At 43.8% G+C, this 22,058-nt stretch overlaps 1 protein-coding gene across 6 annotated transcripts in view; it reads left to right on the forward strand.

Moving 5' to 3' along the window:
- Positions 1-22,058, forward strand: part of spag17 (sperm associated antigen 17) — a 564,758-nt gene that overhangs the window by 134,108 nt on the left and 408,592 nt on the right. For 5 of the 6 annotated variants that reach the window (XM_070893521.1, XM_070893526.1, XM_070893525.1 and 2 more), the window contains 2 exons: positions 3,041-3,130; positions 20,829-20,918. In XM_070893521.1, coding sequence (XP_070749622.1) covers positions 3,041-3,130; positions 20,829-20,918 — 180 coding nt within the window. The remainder of the gene's footprint in view (positions 1-3,040; positions 3,131-20,828; positions 20,919-22,058) is intronic. The other variant, XM_070893524.1, reaches the window with a different exon arrangement.

Here is a 22,058-nt window from a genome sequence, read left to right on the forward strand (position 1 = left end):
TGCGAATAGTATAGTTGAAGTCCCCGATGATATAAACCATAACCAGATGGTCTTAGAAAGGAAATGAACTATTTTCTTGACTGAAGCAGGACCCGAGGTGTATGAAATCCTGAACAATGTGCCTGTTCCTGTCAAGCCAAAGGACCCACCACTGACAAAGATTAAGCACTACAGTCCTGAGCCCTTGGAAATTGTTGAAAGTTATCGTTTTGGAACACTAAATCAATTAAATGGCAAAGGTATCAGTGAGTACATTGTAGCTATAAAAAAGCTATCCACTCATTGTCATTTTGGAAACTTTCAGGACCATGTATTGTGTTACCGCTTTGTTTGTGGGTTGAAAAATGAAGGAATCAGAAAGAGCTTGTTAACAACCCCTAACTTGACTTTTGACTTAGCCTGTCAGACAATGATGTTGATGGATATGGCCGACCAATACTCCCAAGAATTTCGTGCCATTTCCAGTTGTCAGACAACCAAGGTGAATCGGCTGCAGGCTAAAAGTAAAAGGTAGTTGGGCCCCAAGGCCTCAACAACTGGCCAAGGTAACAGTGCATTAAAGTCGTGCTATCGATGCCTGGGACAACACATTGCTCAAAGCTGTCCATATGTGAAAGCAGAGTGTTTCTGCTGCAAGAAAACTGGGCATCTTGCGAAGCTATGCCGACTGAAGAGTAAACTGACTTTCAATGCTAGAAGTAGAAATCGGCAGACACTACGTAGCATTGAAAAGAAACAACAGGACGAGGAGGTTCTGGAGATACACATCATCAGGAGCACGGAAGGTATCTAACAGCGATTCGCAAAGTATTGTCATCCAAGTAGACATTGCAGGAACCAGGATACCCATGGAAATTGACACTGGTGCATCTGTGAGCGTAGTACCGGAATCACTATATCTCAACAAGTTGTGTGATTTTCGACTGGAGAAATCGAAGATCAAGCTGCAAGGCTACTCAGGAGAGCAAATTGCTGTTGTAGAAAGTATCACCATACTGGTAAAATACAAGGATCAGTTTCAGAGCTTTCCTCTCCTAGTAGTGGCAGGAGGCAAGCCTGTCTTGATAGATAGAAATTGGTTGGGATCACTGAAGCTGGATTGGAATGAGATTTTTCATGTGGAAACAAAATTTGCATCGAAGATGATGTCATCAAGCAGTATCCGAAAGTGTTCTGCGAAACAGGCAGTCCGATCCAAGACTTCAAGGTGAGTGGCAGAAGGACACAAGACAAGTTTACTGCAAGCCACGTCCCGTACCATATGCACTGAGGGAGAAAATTGAGCAAGCACTCAAAAGACTAGAACTGAGAACATTATCTCTGCGGTAAATAGGAGTAATTGGGCTACACCCGTTGTTATTGTACCTAAGTCAGATGGTAAGGTAAGGTTGTGCGGTGATTATAAAGTAGTGTAATCTACCCAATACATTGCCAAATAGAAGAAGTGTTCTATTTTTCATACATTGACGAGCTGCCAGTCACAGCTGAAGAGATTGGTAGAGCAACCAAACGTGGTCCAGTTATGTCAAAGGTGTAAGATTACATAGCAAATGGATGGCTAAACTAGGTATCAGAGGAAGATATTCATCCATATTTTGTTCGTAGGAATGAATTGTCTATGGATAAAGATTGTATCATGTGGGAAGCAAGAGTGGTTATCCCAAATAAGTTTAGGTCCAAATTGTTAGGAGATATTCATGACCAGCACCTGGGAATATGCTTGACCAAGAGCTTTGCACTCAGTTACTTCTGGTTCCCAGATTTACATAAAGAGATAGAGTACATCATCAGTCAGTGTGCAACATGTCAATTGATGAGCAAGAAACCACCATCAGTACCAATACTGTTTGGAGCCATCTTGTAGTGTGTGTGCTTGGGTAGTGGTGTCTAAAGATATCACATTACTCACAGTACACAGCGGATACCGTCTCCTGTTTTTTATAGACTGAGAACAGTCTGCATATTTGTCTCTGTTTGAGTAGAACTACTAATGAAGGAATATTTAAATTGTTTATAGTGTAACAGAACTTGTATTTTGTAGTCAGCAGTGAAGCGAAGGTGCTCGCTGTTGACCACAAAGATTTCACAAGGTTTCTCAACGTATAAATGATTGTAGTGCTGTGAATAGGGGATTCCTAGTGCGATGCAGCTGTCTAAGCAGCCAATCACAGCGCAGCCTGGGCCGGAGCAGTGAATGACTGAGCACAACTTCAGGATTTCCACGTTTAGATGGACATGCACTAAATCCTGAAGTTTTGGTCAGTTTCAGAGGGGTAATGACGGCGAACGCTAAGAGTTTGCCTTCATTACCCACTGCAAGATCTGAGTCCTTATCCGTTTCATGTGGAACCTAGGAAAGAAGAAACTTTTGTCCAGACCTAATTCCTTACAAAATGAATAACTCTCCAGTAGTGTCAAAATGAAAGCATCTTAGAGATGGGAAGACCTTGTACTTGATTAAAAGTAACTTTATTATAGGTGCACACAATATTCACCAATGTTATAACAACTGGAGCAGCTTTGAAAAGAAAAGCTGGAAGGAAAACTCACGGACAATAGACAGTGTTGAAATTTACCCTATAATTAATCTTGTGTTGCATTATGTTCAGTCAGATTTGGCTGCTGGGAACTTTTGTTTAAAGTTTAATTTTTTATTTTGCATTAATGTATTAATTAGTGAAACTTTTTGTATTGCATGTGTTACACTGACACTATTATACACATATCAGGAATATTGAATGATTTAATTAATTAAAGGAAATGAAAAATCGATCCAATTTTTGATTTAGTTGCCTTGGTGACATTTTGCTCAAACATTAGTGAGTAAAGAACCGACTTACTTAGGATTTTTCAAAGATAATGTAAAATGACATTGAACATAAGAAAATTCTCCAGCTTGGTCTCAATAAATCCTTTCACAATCTTACCATAATTCTGCAATTATTGGTTTTCATTTCTACTTAATGGGACCCTGATCTAGGAATAACATGAAAATGGATACTCCATGAATAACATTTTCCCCATTAAAACTTTTGCACAGAAAATGATTGAGGAGTTTAAACAGCCCCCACAAAAGACAATGAATGCGACATCCACACAACTATCATCCCATGAGATCATGAAAGAACAGGCAAGTAACAAAATCTGATTTCTTTCATCAAATGAATTCTGGTACTTGTTCCCTGTCCTACCCTCTTCCTTATGTGTATCTGTTCTCTTACCTTTTTTTGTATAGAACAAAACCCAGCACCTGAGGTCATCTCCCCATGTTGATCCACACCCCCCTTACAATAAAGGCCAACATTCCATTTGCCTTCCTAATTACTTGCTGTACCTACATGCTAACTTTTTGTGTTTCATGTACAAGGACCCCCAGATCCCTCTATACCACAGCATTTTGTAATCTCTCCCCATTTAAATAATTTGCTTCTATATTTTCAGTGATTACACTTCAAAAGTAATTAATTGGGTGTGAATGCTGCATACATCCTGGCCTGCCCCAAGTCTCTGATCACCCATCACCTCTGTCCTTGCTGATGTGCATTCGCTCCCCATTCTCCAACATGGAAAATTTTAAATCCTTGTTGTCTCCTATGAATCCCTCCATGGCTTCACACAACCCCATAGGAAGGTGGCAAAGGCTTTAAACTAGTAAGACGGTGAAGGGGGGTGGTATAGCCTACTCCTGCTCCTACATAAGAACTTAAGAAATAGAAGCAGGAGTGGGCCATTTGGCCCCTCAAGCCTGCTCCGCCACTCAATAAGATCATGGCTGATCTGATCTTGGCCTCAACTCCACTTCCCTTCCCGCTCCCCATAACCCTTGACTCCCTTGTCATTCAAAAATCTGTCTATCGCCACCTTAAATGACCCAGCCTCCACAGCTCTCTGGGGTAGAGAATTCCAAAGATTCACGACTCTCTGAGAGAAGAAATTCCTCCTCATTTCCGTTTTAAATGGGCGACCCCTTATTCTGAAACTATGCCCCCTAGTTCTAGATTCCCTCACGAGGGGAAACATCCACTCTGCATCTACCTTATCAAGCTACCTCAGAATCTTATATGTTTCAATAAGATCACCTCTCATTCTTCTAAACTCCAATGAGTATAGGCCCAACCCTGCTCAACTTTTCTTCATAAGACAACCCCTTCATCTCAGGAATCAGCCTCGTGAACCTTCTCTGAAGTGCCTCCAATGTAAGTATATCCCTCCTTAAATAAGACAACCAAAACTGTACACAGTATTCCAGATGTGGTCTTACCAATGTCCTGTACAGCTGTAGCAAAATTTCCCTACTGTTATACTCCATCCCCTTTGCGATAAAGGCCAACATTCCATATGCCAACCAGCGAATTTTTCCCTTTTGTTCCTTATCTCCACCCAAACTGATTCAACATCTTGATCTTCTGAGCCAATATCATTTCTCACGACTGCACTGATCTCATCCTTTATTAACAGAGCTACCCCACCTCTTTTTCCTTTCTGCCTATCCTTACAAAATGGCAAATACTCCTGAATATTCAGCTTCCAGCCTTGGTCACCTTGCAACCACATCTCTATAATGGCTATCAGATCGTATCCATTTATTTCTATATATGCCATCAGCTCATCTATCTTGTTACGAATGCTGCGTGCATTCAGATAAAGAGCTTTTAATTTTGTCTTTTTTAACCATTGTTCCCAACTCTGACCCCACTTTCTGATGCACTCATGTTTATACGCTCTGTCCCTTCCTGTCACACTCTGGTTCTCATTACCCCTATCGCTACACTGCACTATTGCCTTCTCCTTTCTTTTTGACTTTTTAAATTTCTGCTTACTGGATCACTTCCCCCACTAATTAGTTTAAAGCCCTAACTACAGCCCTAGTTATTCGATTCGCCAGGCCACTGGCCCCAACCTGGTTCAAGTGAAGCTCGTCCCGACAGAACGGCTCCTTCTTATCACTGTATTGGTGCCAGTGCTCCATGAATTGAAACCCATTTTTCCCACACCAGTCTTTGAGCCACGCGTTCATCTCTCTGATTCTATTTACCTTATGTAAATTCACTCGTGGCTCAGGTAGAAACATAGGGCCCAAGTTTCCACATGATTTGTGCCTGATTTTTAGGAGCAACTGGTGGAGAACGGACTATCTTAGAAATCGCAATTCTCCACATTTTTTTTTCTGCAGTTCTAGTCAGGTAGAACAGTTCTAGTTTAGAACAGAATTTTTTCTTCAAAAGGGGGCGTGTCCGGCCACTGACGCCTGATTTGAAAGTTTCCACAGTGAAAACGTACTCCAAACTAAAGTAGAATGGAGCAAGTGAAGATTTTTGTAGAACTGAAAAAACCTGTTCTACACATTAAAAAATCAGGCGCAGGTTACAAATTGGGCGACCAGAACGAGGTGGTGGGGGAGGGGGGGGGGAAGGGAAGTCATTAAATTCTACAATCAATCCTTATTTATACTTCTACAAATATTATACAAATAAATCCAACCTGAATAAACATTTATAAGCAAAGAAAAGATTAAATAAACCATCTTCCTACCTGTGTGAAAGTGCTTCAGGCACGGAGAATGCTGCAGTCAGCCTGAGGCGCCCGTTCTTCCCGCAGGGGGGGGGGAGGCGCCCGTTCTTTCCCGCGGGGGGGGGGGGGAGGTGGAGGCGCCCGTTCTTTCCTGCTGGGGGGGGGAGGCGCCCGTTCTGCCCGCGGAGGGGAGGGGAGAGGAGGCGCCCGTTCTTTCCCGCGGGGGGGGGGAAGGCACCCGTTCTTTCCCATGGGGGGGGGGGGGGGGAGGCTCCCGTTCTGCCCACCGGGGGGTGGGGGGGGGAGAGGAGGCGCCCGTTCTTTCCCGCGGGGGGGGGGGGGGAAGGCACCTGTTCTTTCCCATGGGGGGGGGGGAGGCGCCTGTTCTGCCCGCGGGGGGGGGGGGTGGGAGAAGAGGCGCCCGTTCTTTCCCACGGGGGGGGGGAGGGAGGCGCCCGTTCTGCCCGCGGGGGGGGTAGGGGAGAGGAGGCGCCCATTCTTTCCCGCGGGGGGGGTAGGAGACGCCCGTTCTTCCCGCGGGGGGTGGTAGGAGGCGCCCGTTCTTCCCGCGGGGGGGGGGGGAGGAGACAGTGAGAAGGCTGCAAGTGCTGATGGCAATGTGCTTTTATTAAAAAAATGTTCAAAAATTAAACAGCTACAAAGAACTACTAAAATGGCCGAGTGCCAATGTTTTTTTTCACACTGAGCATGCGCGAACGCTCCAACGCGCACGCGCAGCGTTGCCGGCAGGAAAAAAACTAATTTAAATAGTACCCGCCCCCTCCCACTTACAAAATCGGCGCGAGTGTAGGCTCCGCCCCCCTGGGCGCCGCGCCAGGCAGACAAGGAGCTGCAGAACGCTCCAGAATCAGCAGGTTATTTTTAGGCGCCGTTTTAGGCGCGAAAAACGGGCGCCCAGCTCGGAGGGGCGCCCGTTTTTTATCGTGTGGAAACTTGGGCCCATAGAAACATAGAAAATAGGTGCAGGAGTAGGCTATTCGGCCCTTCAAGCCTGCACCGCCATTCAATTAGTTCATGGCTGATCTTCTACCTCAACTCCACTTGCCTGCACTATCCCCATATCCCTTGATTCCCTTAATATCCAAAAATCTATTGATCTCCATCTTGAATACTCAATGACTGAGCTTCCACAGCTCTCTGGAGTAGAGAATTCCAAAGATTCACAACACTCTGAGTGAAGAAATTTCTCCTCATCTCAGTACTAAATGGCTGACCTCTTATTTTGAGACTGTGACCCCTGATTCTGCACTCTCCAGCCAGGGGAAACATCCTCCCTGCATCTACCCTGTCAAGTCCTGTAAGAATTTTGTATGTTTCAATACGATCACTTCTCTTCTTCTAAATGCAACAGAATATAGGCCTAGTCTACTCAATCTTTCCTCATCGGACAATTCCCCCATACCAGGAATCAGTCTGGTCAACTTTGGTTGCGCTCCCTTTATGGCAAGTATATCCTTCCTTGGGTAAAGAGACCAAAACTGTACACAATGTTCCAGGTGTGGTCTCACCAGGGCCCTATATAATTACAGTGACATCTTTACCCTTATACTCAAATCCTCCTGTAAAAAAGGCCAACATACCATTTGCTTTCTTAATTACTTGCTGTCCCTGCATGTTAACTTTCAGTGACTTGTGTACAAGGACACCCAGGTCCCTCTGAACACCAACATTTCCCAATCTCACCATTTAAAACATACTCTGCTTTTCTATTTTTCCAGCAAATTGGATAACTTCACATTTCTCCATATTGTATTCCATTTGCCATGTTCTTGCCCGCTCACTATACCCCCTAGAAGTCTCTTTGCATCCTCCTCACAACTGACAGTCTTACCTAGCATTGTATCATCAGAAAACTTTGATATATTACATTTGGTCCTCTCATCCAAACCATTGATATATATTGTGAATAGCTCAGGCCCAAGCACCGATTGCGGTACCCCACTTGTTACAGCCATGCCAACCTGAAAATTACCAGTTTATTTTTAATAGAAACATAGAAATCTACAGCGCAAAAGGAAGCCATTTCGGCCCATCGTGTCTGCGCCGGCCGACAAGAGCCACACGACCCTCGGTCAGCAGCCCTGAAGGTTACATATAAACCTGTGAACAATGAACAATGATGGAAAGGTAGAGATCATCCGGCCCAACCAGTCCACCCCACACAACTGCGATACCCCCTGCACCACAACATTCTGCACTCCACCCCAACCGGAGCTATGTGATCTCCGGAGAGAGGCAAAAAAAAGATTTTTAAAAACCCAGGCCAACTGGGGAAAAAAATCTGGGAAAATTCCTCTCTGACCTATCCAGGCGATCAAAACTAGTCCAGGAGATCACCCTGCAGTCTTTACCATCGTATCTGCACCAACCAACAAGAGGTTATCCAGTCTAATTCCACTTACCAGCTCTAGGTCCGTAGCCCTGCAGGTTACGACACTTCAAGTGCCCATCCAAGCACCTTTTAAATGTGGTGAGGGTTTCTGCATCCACCACCCTTCGAGGCAGTGAGTTCCAGACCCCCACAATCCACTGCGTGAAGAAGCCTCCCCTTAAATCCCCTCTAAACCTTCCACCAACCACCTTAAAACTATGCCTCCTCGTAATTGACCCCTCCACCAAGGGAAATAGGTCCTGCTATCCAATATATTCAGGCCCCTCAAAATTTTATACACCTCAATGAGGTCTACTCTCAGCCTCCTCTGTTTTAATGAGAACAACCCCAGCCTATCCAATCTATCCTCATAACTAAGATTCTCCATTCCAGACAGCATCCTAGTAAATCTCCTCTGCACCCTCTCTAGTGCAATCATGTCCTTCCTATAATACAGTGACCAGAACTGCACGCAGTACTCCAGCTTATGGTCTAATCAGAGTATTATATAATTTAAGCATAACCTCCCTGCTCTTGTATTCTATGTCTCGGCAAATAAAAGCAAGCATTCCATATGCCTTCTTAACCACCTTTTCCACATGGCCTGTTACTTTCAGGGATCTGTGGACAAGCACTCCAAGGTCCCTTTATTCATCTACACTTTTAAGTGGCTTACCATTTAATGTGTATACTATTTTCTTATTAGCCTTCACCAAGTGCATTACCTCTCATTTCTCCAAATTAAATTCCATTTCCCACTGTTCTGCCCACCTGACCAGTCAATTGCTATCCTCCCGTACACGCTATATTCAAATCTAGATCATTGATGTATACCACAAAAAGCAAGGGACCCAGTACTGAGCCCTGCAGAACCCCACTGAAAACATCCTTCCAGTCACAAAAACATCCATCAACCATTATCCTTTGCTTCCTACCTCTAAGCCAATTTTGGATCCAACTTGCCACTTTGCCCTGGATCCCATGGGCTTTAACCTTCGTGACCAGTCTACGATGTGGGACCTTATCAAAAGCTTTGCTAAAGTCCATATACACTACATCGTACGCACTACCCTCATCGACCCAACTGGTTACCTCCTCAAAAAATTCAATCAGATTAGTCAAACAAATCCATGCCGACTGTCCCTAATTAATCCTTGCCTTTCTAATTGTGGATTTATCCTGTTTTTTAGGATTTTTTCCAATAATTTTCCCGCCACTGAGGTTAGGCTGAAGCCTGTAATTACTCGGCCTATCCCTTCCTTCTCCGTTTCAATCCTCAATCCATACTAGTATATTACTCCAATCCCATGACCCCTAATTTCGTTTAATAACCTCTTGTGTGGCACCTTATTGAATGCCTTCTGAAAATCCAAATACACCATATCCACTGGTTTCCCCCTTATTTATTGTGCTAGTTACAACCTCAATAAACTCTAACATCAAATATTCATAAATCCTTTCATAAAACCTTGTTAAGACCGCAGCCATTGTTTTCGGTCCCTGCAACAAACTCCGTTTCCTAGCCACTGACTCCATCCCCCTCTCCAACTTCTGTCTGAGGCTGAACCACACTGTTCACAATCTTGATGTCATACTTGAAATGAGCTTTCAACCACATATCCGCAGCATAACTAAGATCGTCTATTTCCACCTCCATAACATTGCCTGCCCCTGCCCTTGACTCAGCTCCTCCACTGCTGAAGCCCTTATCCATGCCTTTGTTAACTTTAGACTTGACTATTCCAACACGCTCCTTGCTGGCCTCTCACATTCTGCCCTATGTAAATTAGAGGTGATCCAAAAGTCAGTTGCCCGTGTTCTAATTTGCACCAAGTCCTGCTCACCCATCACCCCTGTGCTCGCTGACCTACATTGGCTCCTAGTTAACTAACGCCTCAATTTCCAAGTTATCATCCTTGTTTTTAAATTCCTTCATGGCCTCACCCTTCCCTATTTCTGTAATCTCCTCCAGCCCCACAACCCCCCGAGACGTCTGCTCTAATTCTGCCCTCTTGAGTATCCCTGATTATAATTGCTCAACCATTGGTGACCTTGCCTTCTGTTGCCTAGGCCTTAAGCTCTGGAATTCCCTGCCTAAACCTCTCTGCCTCTCTACCTCTCTTTCCTCCTTGAAGATGCTTCTTAAAACCTACCTTTTTGACCAAGCTTTTGGTCACCTGCCCTAATTTCTCCTTGGCTTAGTGTCAAATATTTTGGCTCGTAATACTCATATGAAGCGCCTTGGGACGTTTCACTACGTTAAAGGTGCTATATAAATACAAGTTGGTTGCTGACTCTGCCCAATCTTCTTATTTTCTCAGTGCCCACGTCCTTAATAATAGATTCTAGCATTTTTCCTGCTACTGGTGTCAGGCTAACTGGTCTGTAGTTCCCAGTTTTCTCTCTCCCTCCTTTCTTAAATAGCGGGATTACATTTTCTACCTTCCAATCCACGGAAACCGTTCTAGAATCTATGGAATTTTGGAAGATGACAACTAATGCATCCATTATTTCTATTGGCACCTCTTTCGAAACCCTAGGATGTAGACCATCAGATCCAGGGGATTTATCGGCTTTCAGTCACATTAACTTCTCCAGTACTTTTTATTACTAATACTAATATTTCTGTTCCTCGTTCTCGCTGGACCCTTGGTTTTCCACTATTTCTGGCAAGATTTTTGCGTCATCTTCTGTGAAGATAGACACAAAGTATTTGTTTAGTTTCTCTGCCATTTCCTAATTCCCCATTATAATTTCTCCTGTCTCAGCCAGTAAGGGACCCACATTTACTTTCGCTAATCTTTTCCTTTTTATTTACCTTTTACAGTCTGTTTTTATGTCTCTCGCTAGTTTATTCTCATTCTATTTTCACTTTCTTTATCAATTTCTTGGAGTTTGCTGAATTCTAAAATCCTCCCAATCCTCAGGCTTACTTTCACTTTTTGGCGATATTATAAGCCTCTTCCTTTGATCTAATACTATTTTTAACTTATCTTGTTAGCCACAGTTGGACCACTTTTCCTGTGGTGTTTTTGTGCTTTAAAGGAATATGTTTATTGTAAATTATGTATTCATTCTTTAAATGCTATCCGTTACTTATCTACCGTCATACCTTTTAATATAGTTTCCCAATCTACCTTAGCCAACTTGCCCCTCATACCTACGTAGCTTGCTTTGTTTAGATTTAAGACCATAGTTTCGGATTCAACTAAAGAATTTTCAAACTCAGTATAAAATTCTACCATACTTGGTCACTCTTCCCTAAAGGCCACTTTACTACAAGCGTATTAATTAACCTTTTCTCATTGCACAATACTAGATCTAAAATAGCCTATTCCCTACCATACTGATCTAGAAAACTAACGTACACATTCCATGAATTCTACACTATTCGTGCAAATTTGGTTTGCCCAATCTATATGTAGATTAAAGTTCCGCATGATTACTGTATTATCCTTATTACATGTGTTTCTAATTTCCTGATTTATATTCTGCCCTACCTTACAACTACTGTTTGGGGGCTAATAAACAGCTCCCACCAATGATTTCTGCCTCTTGCTGTTTCTTACCTCCACCCAAACTGATTCTACTTCTTGATTTTCTGAGCTAAGATCCTTTCTCTCAACTGTTTTTATCCCATACTTTATTACCAGGCCCTCAAATCTACCACCAAACTCATGGTCTACAGGGCTGTAGTAATACCTGCTCACCTGTATGGCTCAGAGGCATGGACCATGTACAATAGACACCTCAAGTCACTGGAGATATATCACCAACGATGTCTCCGCAAGATCCTACAAATCCCCTGGGAGGACGGGTGCACCAACATCGGCGTCCTTGTCCAGGCTAACATCCCCAGCATTGAAGCACTGATCAGCTCCACTGGGCAGGCCACATAGTTCGCATGCCAGACACGAGACTCCCAAAGCAAGTGCTCTATGCAGAGCTCCTTCATGGCAAACGAGCCAAAGGTGGACAGCGGAAACGTTACAAGGACACCCTCAAAGCCTTCCTGATAAAGTGCAACATCCCCACTGACACCTGGGGGTCTCTGGCCAAAGACCGCCCAAAGTGGAGAAAGTGCATCCGGGAGGGCGCTGAGCACTTCGAGTCTCAACGGCGAGAGCATGCAGAAATCAAGCGCAGGCAGCAGAAAGAGCGTGTGGCAAACCAATCCCACCCACCCCTTCCCTCAACGACTATCTGTCCCACCTGTGACAGAGTCTGCGGCTCTCGTATTGGACTGTTCAGCCACCAAAGAACTCATTTCAGGAGTGGAAGCAAGTTTTCCTCGATTCTGAGGGACTGCCTATGATGATAATATTATCAGGGCTACCTCTCCTCCTTTTCCAATTTGCCTATCTTTTCTAAAAGTTAAGTATCCTGGAATATTTAGTTCCCAACCTTGGCTACTTTGAACCATGTCTCCGCAATGACTATTAGATCAAACCTATTAATTTCTATCTGCATTATTAATTCATCTATTTTGTTGCGAATGCTTCATGCATTCAGATATAGTGCCTTTAGCTTTGACTTATTTCTATTCTTCCCTGATGTCACCTTAGTCACTGATGCCTTATTACCTTTATTACTCTCTCTGTCCCTGACCCACTCTGCTTATTTTTACCCCAAACTTTACTCTGCTCTAGAGCGTTAAGATTTCTCTTGCTGCTTTTAAATTCACTCTTTCCCGAATCCTCCCAACCACACTTCATTAGTTTAAAGGCCTGTCTACTGCCCTAGTTATTCGGTTCGCCAGGACACTGGTCCCAGCCCGGTTTAAGTGGAGCCTGTCCCAACGGAACAGCTCCCTCTTTCTCCAGTATTGGTAGCAGTGCCCCATGAACTGAAACCTCTTCCACCCACATCACTCTTTGAGCCACAAATTTAAACCTCTTATCTTTATCCCTATGCCAATTTGCATGTGGCTCAGGTAACAATTCAGAGATTATTACCTTTGAGGTTCTGCCTTTTAATTTGGATCTTAGCTCCTCAAACTCCCTCAGCAGAACCTCATTCCTGGTTCTACCTATGTCATTGGTTCCTATGTGAACCATGGCAATTGGATCCTCCCCTGATAGAGAATTCAAACAGGCTGCATTTAGACAGGTTGAGAAAACACAGATTCCAATGACTACATGCAGTTCAGCATGTTGCATTAAGTCATCAATCAACTTAAACATTTTAGGACTTTGAGTAGCGAGCCAATTAAAAGGTTAAAAGACTATTAATTGAGCCAATAAGGTCAAAGAAGGCGAGTTCTTTTCTGTAAATTGATCCAGGTATAAGTACAGCCATTTTGACCATGTGGTCTCAGAAGGACAAAGACCTGGCTTAAAGCCAAGAGCTTTTTACAGCTGCCAAAAATAAAGAAATTAAAACTACAATCGGAGTTCGTATTTCATTGGGAATTAAGAGATCTAACAATTTTGGCGTCACGAACACGATCGCTGAGGAAAGAAACTGAATTTTGGACATCGGACCTACATACTGAGGTAAGGACTCCTCTTTATAAAAAAAGTCCTCGGTCAAAAGTCTAAATTCGCCCCTCCTACGCGATTCCGAAAGCCGCCAGTTTGCGAACCCTCCGGTTGGTAGTCGGCTCGAGGTCCCATAGACGTCTAAACTTCGGCGGTGTGTTAGTTAATTAATCACCGACTTATTGATCGGCTGGAAAGCCTACGACTCGAGACCCCAGTAAAGAAATCAGTATTATGGCAGCAGGAGATAAGAGCAAAGAATTGGCTACAACTGTTAAAGGTGGGCAGGCACCACCTGAAGTTTCGCTAGATTTAATTCTCGAACAGTTGAAAGAATACATAGAGCAAGAATTCAACTTATCTAAAACATGTATTAAGATCGAACAAAAGTACGGAACCTCCAAAGGACAATGGTCCTTGGGCGAGATTAAAAGGGTCTGGGGAAAAACGACCCGTATGAAAAATAAAGAGCGAACTAGATGGTCCCTAGCGGTTATGGGCCAGATTTGAAAGCAGAATTAAATTATAATGCGTTCCCAACATGATCGAGAACTGACCAGTACAAAGGATCAATTGCAAGCAGTTTGTGCGCAGCTGCGACAGAAAAAGCTTGAACTTGAAAAGCTGGAAGCAGAAGTTAAAGATCTTAAAGGTGAAATTAAAGAATGGAAAAAATCATTAGGTCAAGAGACAGTAATAGGAAAAAGAAAATGTATCGGTCAATTCCCAGGGTACCCATGTTTGGATAAATTGAAAGCGCAAACCCGAAGACACGACCGAGGAATAGATACGGATTCTGAATCCTCCGACGATACAGGGTCGGAGGATGAAGAATTAGGGGTGCGCTTTGCCCCGTTTAAAAAAAGATGAGTTGTAGTCAAATCAGAAGAGACTGCGGATGAGGGCAGAACCAAAAAAACGAGGAAAAGGGTGTATGAAAAATACTTAGTTCATGATCCGGCAGACCCAGAGAAAATTGATAAATGGTCCAAGGAATTGCCCAATCCAAAGAAAGGGGGAGTAAAAACGTGGGACCAATTGGACTGCTGAAGAAATATATATCAACTTCATCCCTGGGACAGAGTGCAAATTTTGACCATAATGGTGCCAAAAACACAGGGAAGAAAATTGCACGACAAGGTAGAAGAAGCTTTGGGGCAGGATGAGCAAGAATTAGATGCAGGATGGGAGGCGATTAAACACTGGCTGCAAGCCTTCAGTCCAGCTAAGACAGACTGGGGAAAAATTGCAGCCTGCCAACAGAAAGGAACAGAGGAGGTCCTGGAGTATGACGAGCGGTTTAGATGCACGTGGCTAGAACATTTGGGTATGAATAATACGGATGAGGAAATGGATGAACAAGTGTTTGGACCCTGAAAGCAGCTTTCGTGGCAGGTCTAAAGCCAGAATTGGCCAAAATGCTTAAGGTAATGTTACCAGACTGGGAAGGTAGAGGAACTAGCTTTGCAGCATTGGTGGATCGATGTAACCAATTAGATCGGGATATGGGAGCTAAAGTCCGAGCTGTACAGGCTATGGGATGGAAATCCCAGGATTCCGATAAACAGTCATTAGGAAAATTACCCGGAAAATGTCATTATTGTGGGAAAGAAGGTCACTGGGCCAAGATGTGCAGTGCAAAACAGAAATGTCATGGCTGGGGAAGAGGACGCAGCCAGGGATACAATTCAACCAACAAGCCAGACTTGTCACAAGATAACGACCTCATAGAAGCATTTAAGCGACTGACAATACAACAACAGAAGGAGTTACTTGGGATAGCAAAAAACGATTAGAGCCCACCCTGGCCCTCCTCCTCGCACTAATACAACAGAGGGGAGATGGGCTATATATAACTGTGAGGATGGGCGATAAGGATGTGGACTGTCTTTTAGACACAGGGGCGGAATTAACATGCTTACCCCTACAATATGGAGACTTTTTGCCGTTGGATGGTAGGGCACGTACAGCCTATGGAGTTGGGGGCCATAAAATGGAAATTAAAAGGACAACACCAGTACTTATAGGGCTGGGTTCACATGAACTAACCACGCCGGTCTGGATAGGCCCAGTAGATCAACCCCTTTTGGGAATGGACGTTCTAATCTAAATAGATTTATGGTTGCATTTCGAGGATGGTCGGGTGACATGGTCAATTAGAACTTTGAAGAAAGAAGAATTGAAGGAACACCCGATATGGGCTAAAGATAAGAACGATTGTGGCCTACTCCAGATGGAGCCTGCGTCATTTACCGGGACCAAGCCTCCATGCACTAAACAGTATCCCATCAGTCCAACTGCCATCGCAGGAATCTTACCGGTTATTCAGCAATTGGAGAAACAAGGGGTGCTTATTAAAACGCATAACTCCTCCAATAGCCCCGTGTGGCCGGTACAGAAATCTAATGAGACTTGGCGTTTGACTGTCGATTATAGGAAAGCTAACCAGTGTATTGATCAAAAAGCTCCTTTGGTCGCAGATCCCTCCACCATTTTTAATGCCCTCAAACCGGAACATAAATATTTCTCGGTTATAGATATGGCCAATGGATTTTGGTCGGTGCCTCTGGCACCGGAGGTTCGACAGTGGTTTGCTTTCACAGTCCAAGGACAACAGTATACTTGGACCCGGTTACCACAGGGTTTCCACAACAGCCCTACGGTATTCCACATGGCTTTACAAAGCCATTTGCGAGAATTACCTCCCCTGTCATCCACAGCCATCCAATATGTAGACGATATCTTGCTAGCTTCAAACACGGAAGAACAGCATGAACAAGATTTACAAGCTTTGCTGGATCACCTTCAGCTGAAAGGACATAAAGCCAGCATCGACAAAGCACAAATATCCCAAGAAGAGGTTGTATACCTGGGACAAAAGATTTCACAAGGAAAGAGAGAACTTACCCAGGATAGAACTGCAGCCATTCGGGCTGCTAAAAAACCCACCACTATTCAGGAACTAAGATCTTTTTTGGGATTGTGTAACTTTAACAGAAATTGGATTGACTCCTTCACACAGCTTGCTCAGCCACTGAATGATATTTTAAAGGGGAAACGTGCCTCTAAAGAAGCCATCACCCTCACTAAAGAACAGCAAGAGGCCTTCCTGAGTTTGAAAAAGGCTTTGTGTTCGGCACTGGCTCTGGGAATCCCCGACAGTGGTAAGCCATTTACCCTGTTTGTCCATGAGAAAGAAGGATATATGACAGCAAAACTGACACAAGAACATGGGGATCAGCAAAGACCTATTGGCTATTATTCCACAAAACTGGATGCGGTAGCCCTCGGATGGGGAAGTTGCCTAAGGACTATGGAAGCTACATGTCGAGCGGTAATGATCACTGCGGGTCTAGTCCTCGACCAAAAGCTGATAGTCAAGTGTCCCCACACCGTACACGCTTTGCTGTCTATGAATAGAATGTCTCAGGTGACGGCAGCGAGATGGACTCGCTGGACAGCAGTTTTGGAAGCTCCTAATCTCCATATCTTCCGGGCCAGCGCGGTTAATCCCGCAACTATGCTCCCGATGTCAGAATCGAGGGAGCAAGAGGAGGGAGAATGTGAAGAGCATGACTGCGTGGAGGATTTTAAAAGAAACAGAAGAAGCAGCAGAGGAGCCTCTGCACAACCCAGACCTCATCCTGTTTACAGATGGTTCCTCCTTTGTTGACAATGGTACCAGAAAAGCAGGATGGGCAGTTACAACCTTATATGAGGTAGTGGCAAAAGGATGTTTACCCTCAGGAACATCAGAACAGGCAGAGTTACGGGCTGTGTCAGAAGCATGTCGAATAGCAGAAGGACACACAGCCAATCACACTGCAAAGGTCTTGTGTAAGGATTACATTCCCCGATGGGGAGTCCCGAGTAGCATTGACTCAGATCAGGGAACACACTTCACAGGTGCTGTCTGCCAAGAAGTCTGTAGGTTACTGAACATTATGTGGGATTTACACTGTCCTTATCATCCACAATCATCAGGACAAGTAGAAGGAATGACTCGAACTCTGAAACAACCGCTTGCCAAATATCACCAAGAAGGAACACCATGGCCCCAGGCACTACCAATAGTGCTATGTAGCATTAGGGCAACCCCGAACAGAACTACAGGTCTAAGCCCATTTGAAATTATAACAGGAAGACCCATGTCGCTGCCAGGAACTATCGATTTACGGAAAGCTGATGTTCACTTAATGAGTGACACTTTGTTATCATACTGTCAGAACTTAACCAATGCTATTAGTTCTGTTTCCCGACAGGTATTGGCAGCTTGGGGTATGTGAAAAAGTTGCATAAAGAACCTTTGGGTGCCAAGTGGGAGGGACCTTATCAAGTGTTATTGACCACCCAGGCAGCTGTCAAAGTCCAAGGAAAGAAAGCCTGGATCCACGCTTCACATGTTAAACGAGCACCCGTAACTGAAGCTGAAATCTAATAAGGACAATTACTTTTTGTCAAAATGTATAAATTTACTGTATTACTGATTGTAGGTATTCAAGGCATTTGCCTACTTCTTACTAGCCGACCTTGTGCACCAAAGGGAAATAGTAGAGTAGCAAGGGAATTACATGTAAATACCTTTTTATATATGTCATACATTATGCCAAACAAGGTAACATTTCTAGTTGTTGGGTGTGTGCGCATATTCCTATTCACTCAAAGGGAGGGATTCCCTTGAGGCCAGTTCCCTTGAATATCTCGGAAATGGCTGAGTGGATAATTAATCAAAACAAAACAGGCAATGCGTTTCAGGATACGGAAAACTGGGCACGTAAATGGAAGTCAGCAGGTTACAATCTGACTACCTTTGAAGGGGGATACCAACCGTGCCTCAATAATTCCAAACGGCCCCCATTTTTTGTTATCACTAATACAACGGGAATAGGTAGACCAGGGGAATCGGTCTGTCTGATTAGAAACATCAAAGGAGGCCAAAATTTGGGGTATAGTAACTGCTCCCGGAATTATAACATAATCAAGCCACGGAACCGTCCAAACTGGGCTGACGTGGGAATTCTTAACGTAACGGGGATTCTGAATAAAACAGATGGAAAAACCTGGACAGGCCCCGGAGTGTTGCTGACAAAGAAACAGCTAACATTCATTGCCTATAATGGCACCTATTGGGTGTGTGGCCACAAGACCTACCCTTGGCTGCCCCAGAATTGGACGGGATCCTGCTATTTAGCCTATATTGTGCCTTATATGTATCATATAAAGTCACTGTCGGAACATTTACACCGTCCTAAGAGAGCTATCACAGAAACAGAGAGGTTCTTTGCCATTCTGATCCCCAGGTATGGGACCGCCAGACTGGCAAGGGAATCCATTAACATGGCATCCGTTGTGGAACGGGTAGCCAATGATACCTCAGAGGCTCTAGTTAAAATCAATGCAGAAATGGTAGCAATCCGCACAGTAGCCACAGAATAGACTGGCCCTTGATTACATCCTGGCTGAAAAGGGAGGTACTTGCACCCTACTCGGAACTGAGTGTTGCACATATATCCCAGATAGCTCCAAAGAAATTACCCACTTAGCGGAGCATATCCAAATGTAGGTAGAAAAACTTAAGCAACCCCCATCATTCACTTTGTGGAGTGGAGCCACTGAATGGCTAGGTTCAATAGGAACTTCATTGGTGGAAGGTTTAATTCTATTTGTTGTAATTGTTTTACTTTTATATTGTTTGTTTATGTTGATTAAATGTTGTTGCGACCAGGCGGCTGTAGCTGCTGTCCCGCAGGTGAGACACCTTGCAGGTCCCAGCATACCGTCTGTACGTGGCACAGGGGTATGTTATGCTTAAGGGAAGGTTGTTTACTGGTTGAATTAAGATATTGATTTGGATTAAATTGGAATAAGGTTAATTAACCTCCTAAAACCAGACTTCCATTGTGGCCACGATGGAACTCGGGTTGGTGTAAATTTGTGTGGAAGCTACTAGTCCGGACATGTGGCGAAACACATCAACAAATTTTAGAAGGAAACTCTATTAACATGTATGAAATTATTTTGTAGAATGTTTAACCAGTGAGACCTGATGTTTTATGATTCAGTTTGTGAAAGAATCAAAGGGGGGATTGATAGAGAATTCAAACAGGCTGCATTTAGACAGGTTGAGAAAACACAGACTCCAATGACTATGTGCAGCTCAGCATGTTGCATGAAGTCATCAATCAACTTGACATTTTAGGACTTTGGGTAGCGAGCCAATTAAAAGGTTAAAAGACTATTAATTGAGCCAATAAGGTCAAAGAAGGCGAGTTCTTTTCTGTAAATTGATCCAGGTATAAGTACAGCCATTTTGACCATGTGGTCTCAGAAGGACAAAGACCTGGCTTAAAGCCAAGAGCTTTTTACAGCTGCCAAAAATAAAGAAATTAAAACTACAATCGGAGTTCGTATTTCATTGGGAATTAAGAGATCTAACATCCCCCTCCCAAGTTCTTCTTCAGCCTCAAGGAGGTATCCTTAACTCTGGAACCGGATGGGCAACACAACCTCCAGAAATCCCTTTCATGACTGCAGAGAACAGTATCTATCCCCCTGACTATACTGTCACCTACCACTACCACATTCCTTTTTAATCCCCTCACTTGAATGGCCTCCTGTACCACAGTACCATGGTCAGTTTGCCCATCCCTCCCTGCAGTCCTTGTTCTCGTCCATACAGGCAGCAAGTACCTCGCACCTGTTGGACAAGGGCTGAAGCTCCTCCATCACTATATCCTAGATCCCCATACCTTTCTGACTCACAGTCACACCCTCCTGTCCCCGACAATTGACAAACTCTAAAGTCCTGCTTAACATAAGGGGTGCGACTGCCTCCTGGAACAAGGTGTCCAGGTAACTCTCCCCCTTCCTGATGCATCGCACAGCTTGGACTCCAACTCATCAACTCTGAGCCGAAGTTCCTCGAGCTGCAGACACTTAGCGCAGATGTGGTTGCTCAGAATCTCATTGGTCTCCACCAACTCCCACATGCTGCAGTTATAACACACCAGCCACCCTGCCATCTCCATCAACCTTATTTTATTTATGTAATTGTTACAATATTTATTCAAACAATTATTTTTATTTTTAATTTGTAGTTTTAATTAGTAAATTTAGTTTAAGTTATTCATTCAATAATATTTAGTAGTTAATACTCTCCCAGATCTAAATTTAATCTACTTACCTAACCTAGAGAGCAAAGGAGCTGCAATACTTACCAACCAATCACCTACCTGCTGTCCTGTTACGTCACTCCTTGTTTTCTGCTTTTTTAACTCCGCTGTTAAGCTCTCCTTTATGCCGCCAGTCCTGCTCAGGTCTGCCTGTGTCCTGGCCTTCTCTTAGCTCTCCTTTATGCTGCCGCTCCCGCTGTCCCCGGTCCCACTCAGGTCTGCCTGTCCCCTATTTCTTATTCTCTTGTGTTTCTCTTCTTTTGATGTATGCAGGTTGCTGAAGAAGATAAACCTCTGCCAAGTGAGGAATGTCCTCAGCCACAAGAAGATATACAGAAATCTTTACTCGAGATGGAGCAACAGGTACCTCCTCGCATTCCACTAAAGTACAGATAGACAACCAAAAAAATCTTTTGTGTTTATGCTTTTCTGTTACTCACTAATTTGACTCCCATTCAACAATTAATGGACTCCATATGCCAGATTTTACACATTAAATTTATGCCAGTAGACGTGTAAATTCAGTGTAGAAGTGTAGAAATAATGGCTAAGAAACCCCGGTTGAGGTCTTCCCGCGGGCAAACAACTGAAAAAGGGAAATAAAATTGCGCACTTACCTGTTCCTGCTGCGCCCACTCGAGATCCTGATCCTGAGGCCTTCATTCCCTGTGTGTCGCAGCGCGTGCACGGCGGGACGTCCGTAAGCTGGAGCTGAAGTCACATGGCTCTGGGCAGCCAATCAAGGTGCAGTATTTTCTCATTCATAATAATGGGAACTCCGTAAGTAGGAGTTCCCATTATTACGATTGAGAAACAGCTCCCAAACACCAAAACATTAATAAAAAATAGAAAATATACACTACATATTTAAGATTAATTTAAATTAAAGTTATTTCTTATATAAAAAAAAAATTATCGATTTTTTAAAAAGTTTTTTAAATTATGGTTTTAAATAAACTTACCATTGTGGGGAGGGTTTTTAACAATAAAATGCGTTAAATGTTATTTTGTTATGTTTTTGTATGTTTTAAAACTCTTACGCCTGTAAAAGTAAGCTAAGCACCTGCTTTTACCAGGCACAAGAGTTTTCAGGACATCTGCTGGGCAAGATATGGATAAATACCGCAATCTTGCCCTTGCAAATGTCCTGGATGTGGAAATATGGAGGATCTGTCAAGCTCCAGCTTGACAGATCGGAAAAGCTGGTTTTCAGCGCATGCGCATTGCGCGCTGAAAACCGGCTTTTCCAATGCCTTCCCCAGTCCATAGAAACTTTGTACGGGCCCGGGAGGCCGGGATTTCTGCCCCAATAGTATATGAAACGTACAAAAATGACGGTCAGGAAAAGATCAGCTGGTCCATCCGGCCTGCTCCACACGCATGGTGGCTCGAGCATCGTGACCTGCCAACCTCCCCCTACCCGCCTCCCGAGGCTTTCTGTTGTGTGTACTAATAAAGGGTTTTACCCAGAACTTTAGCTTGACGGTCTCCTTCAGTTGTTGA

The sequence above is a fragment of the Pristiophorus japonicus genome, chromosome 11 (genome assembly GCF_044704955.1).
Source record: "Pristiophorus japonicus isolate sPriJap1 chromosome 11, sPriJap1.hap1, whole genome shotgun sequence".
NCBI lineage: Eukaryota > Metazoa > Chordata > Chondrichthyes > Pristiophoridae > Pristiophorus > Pristiophorus japonicus.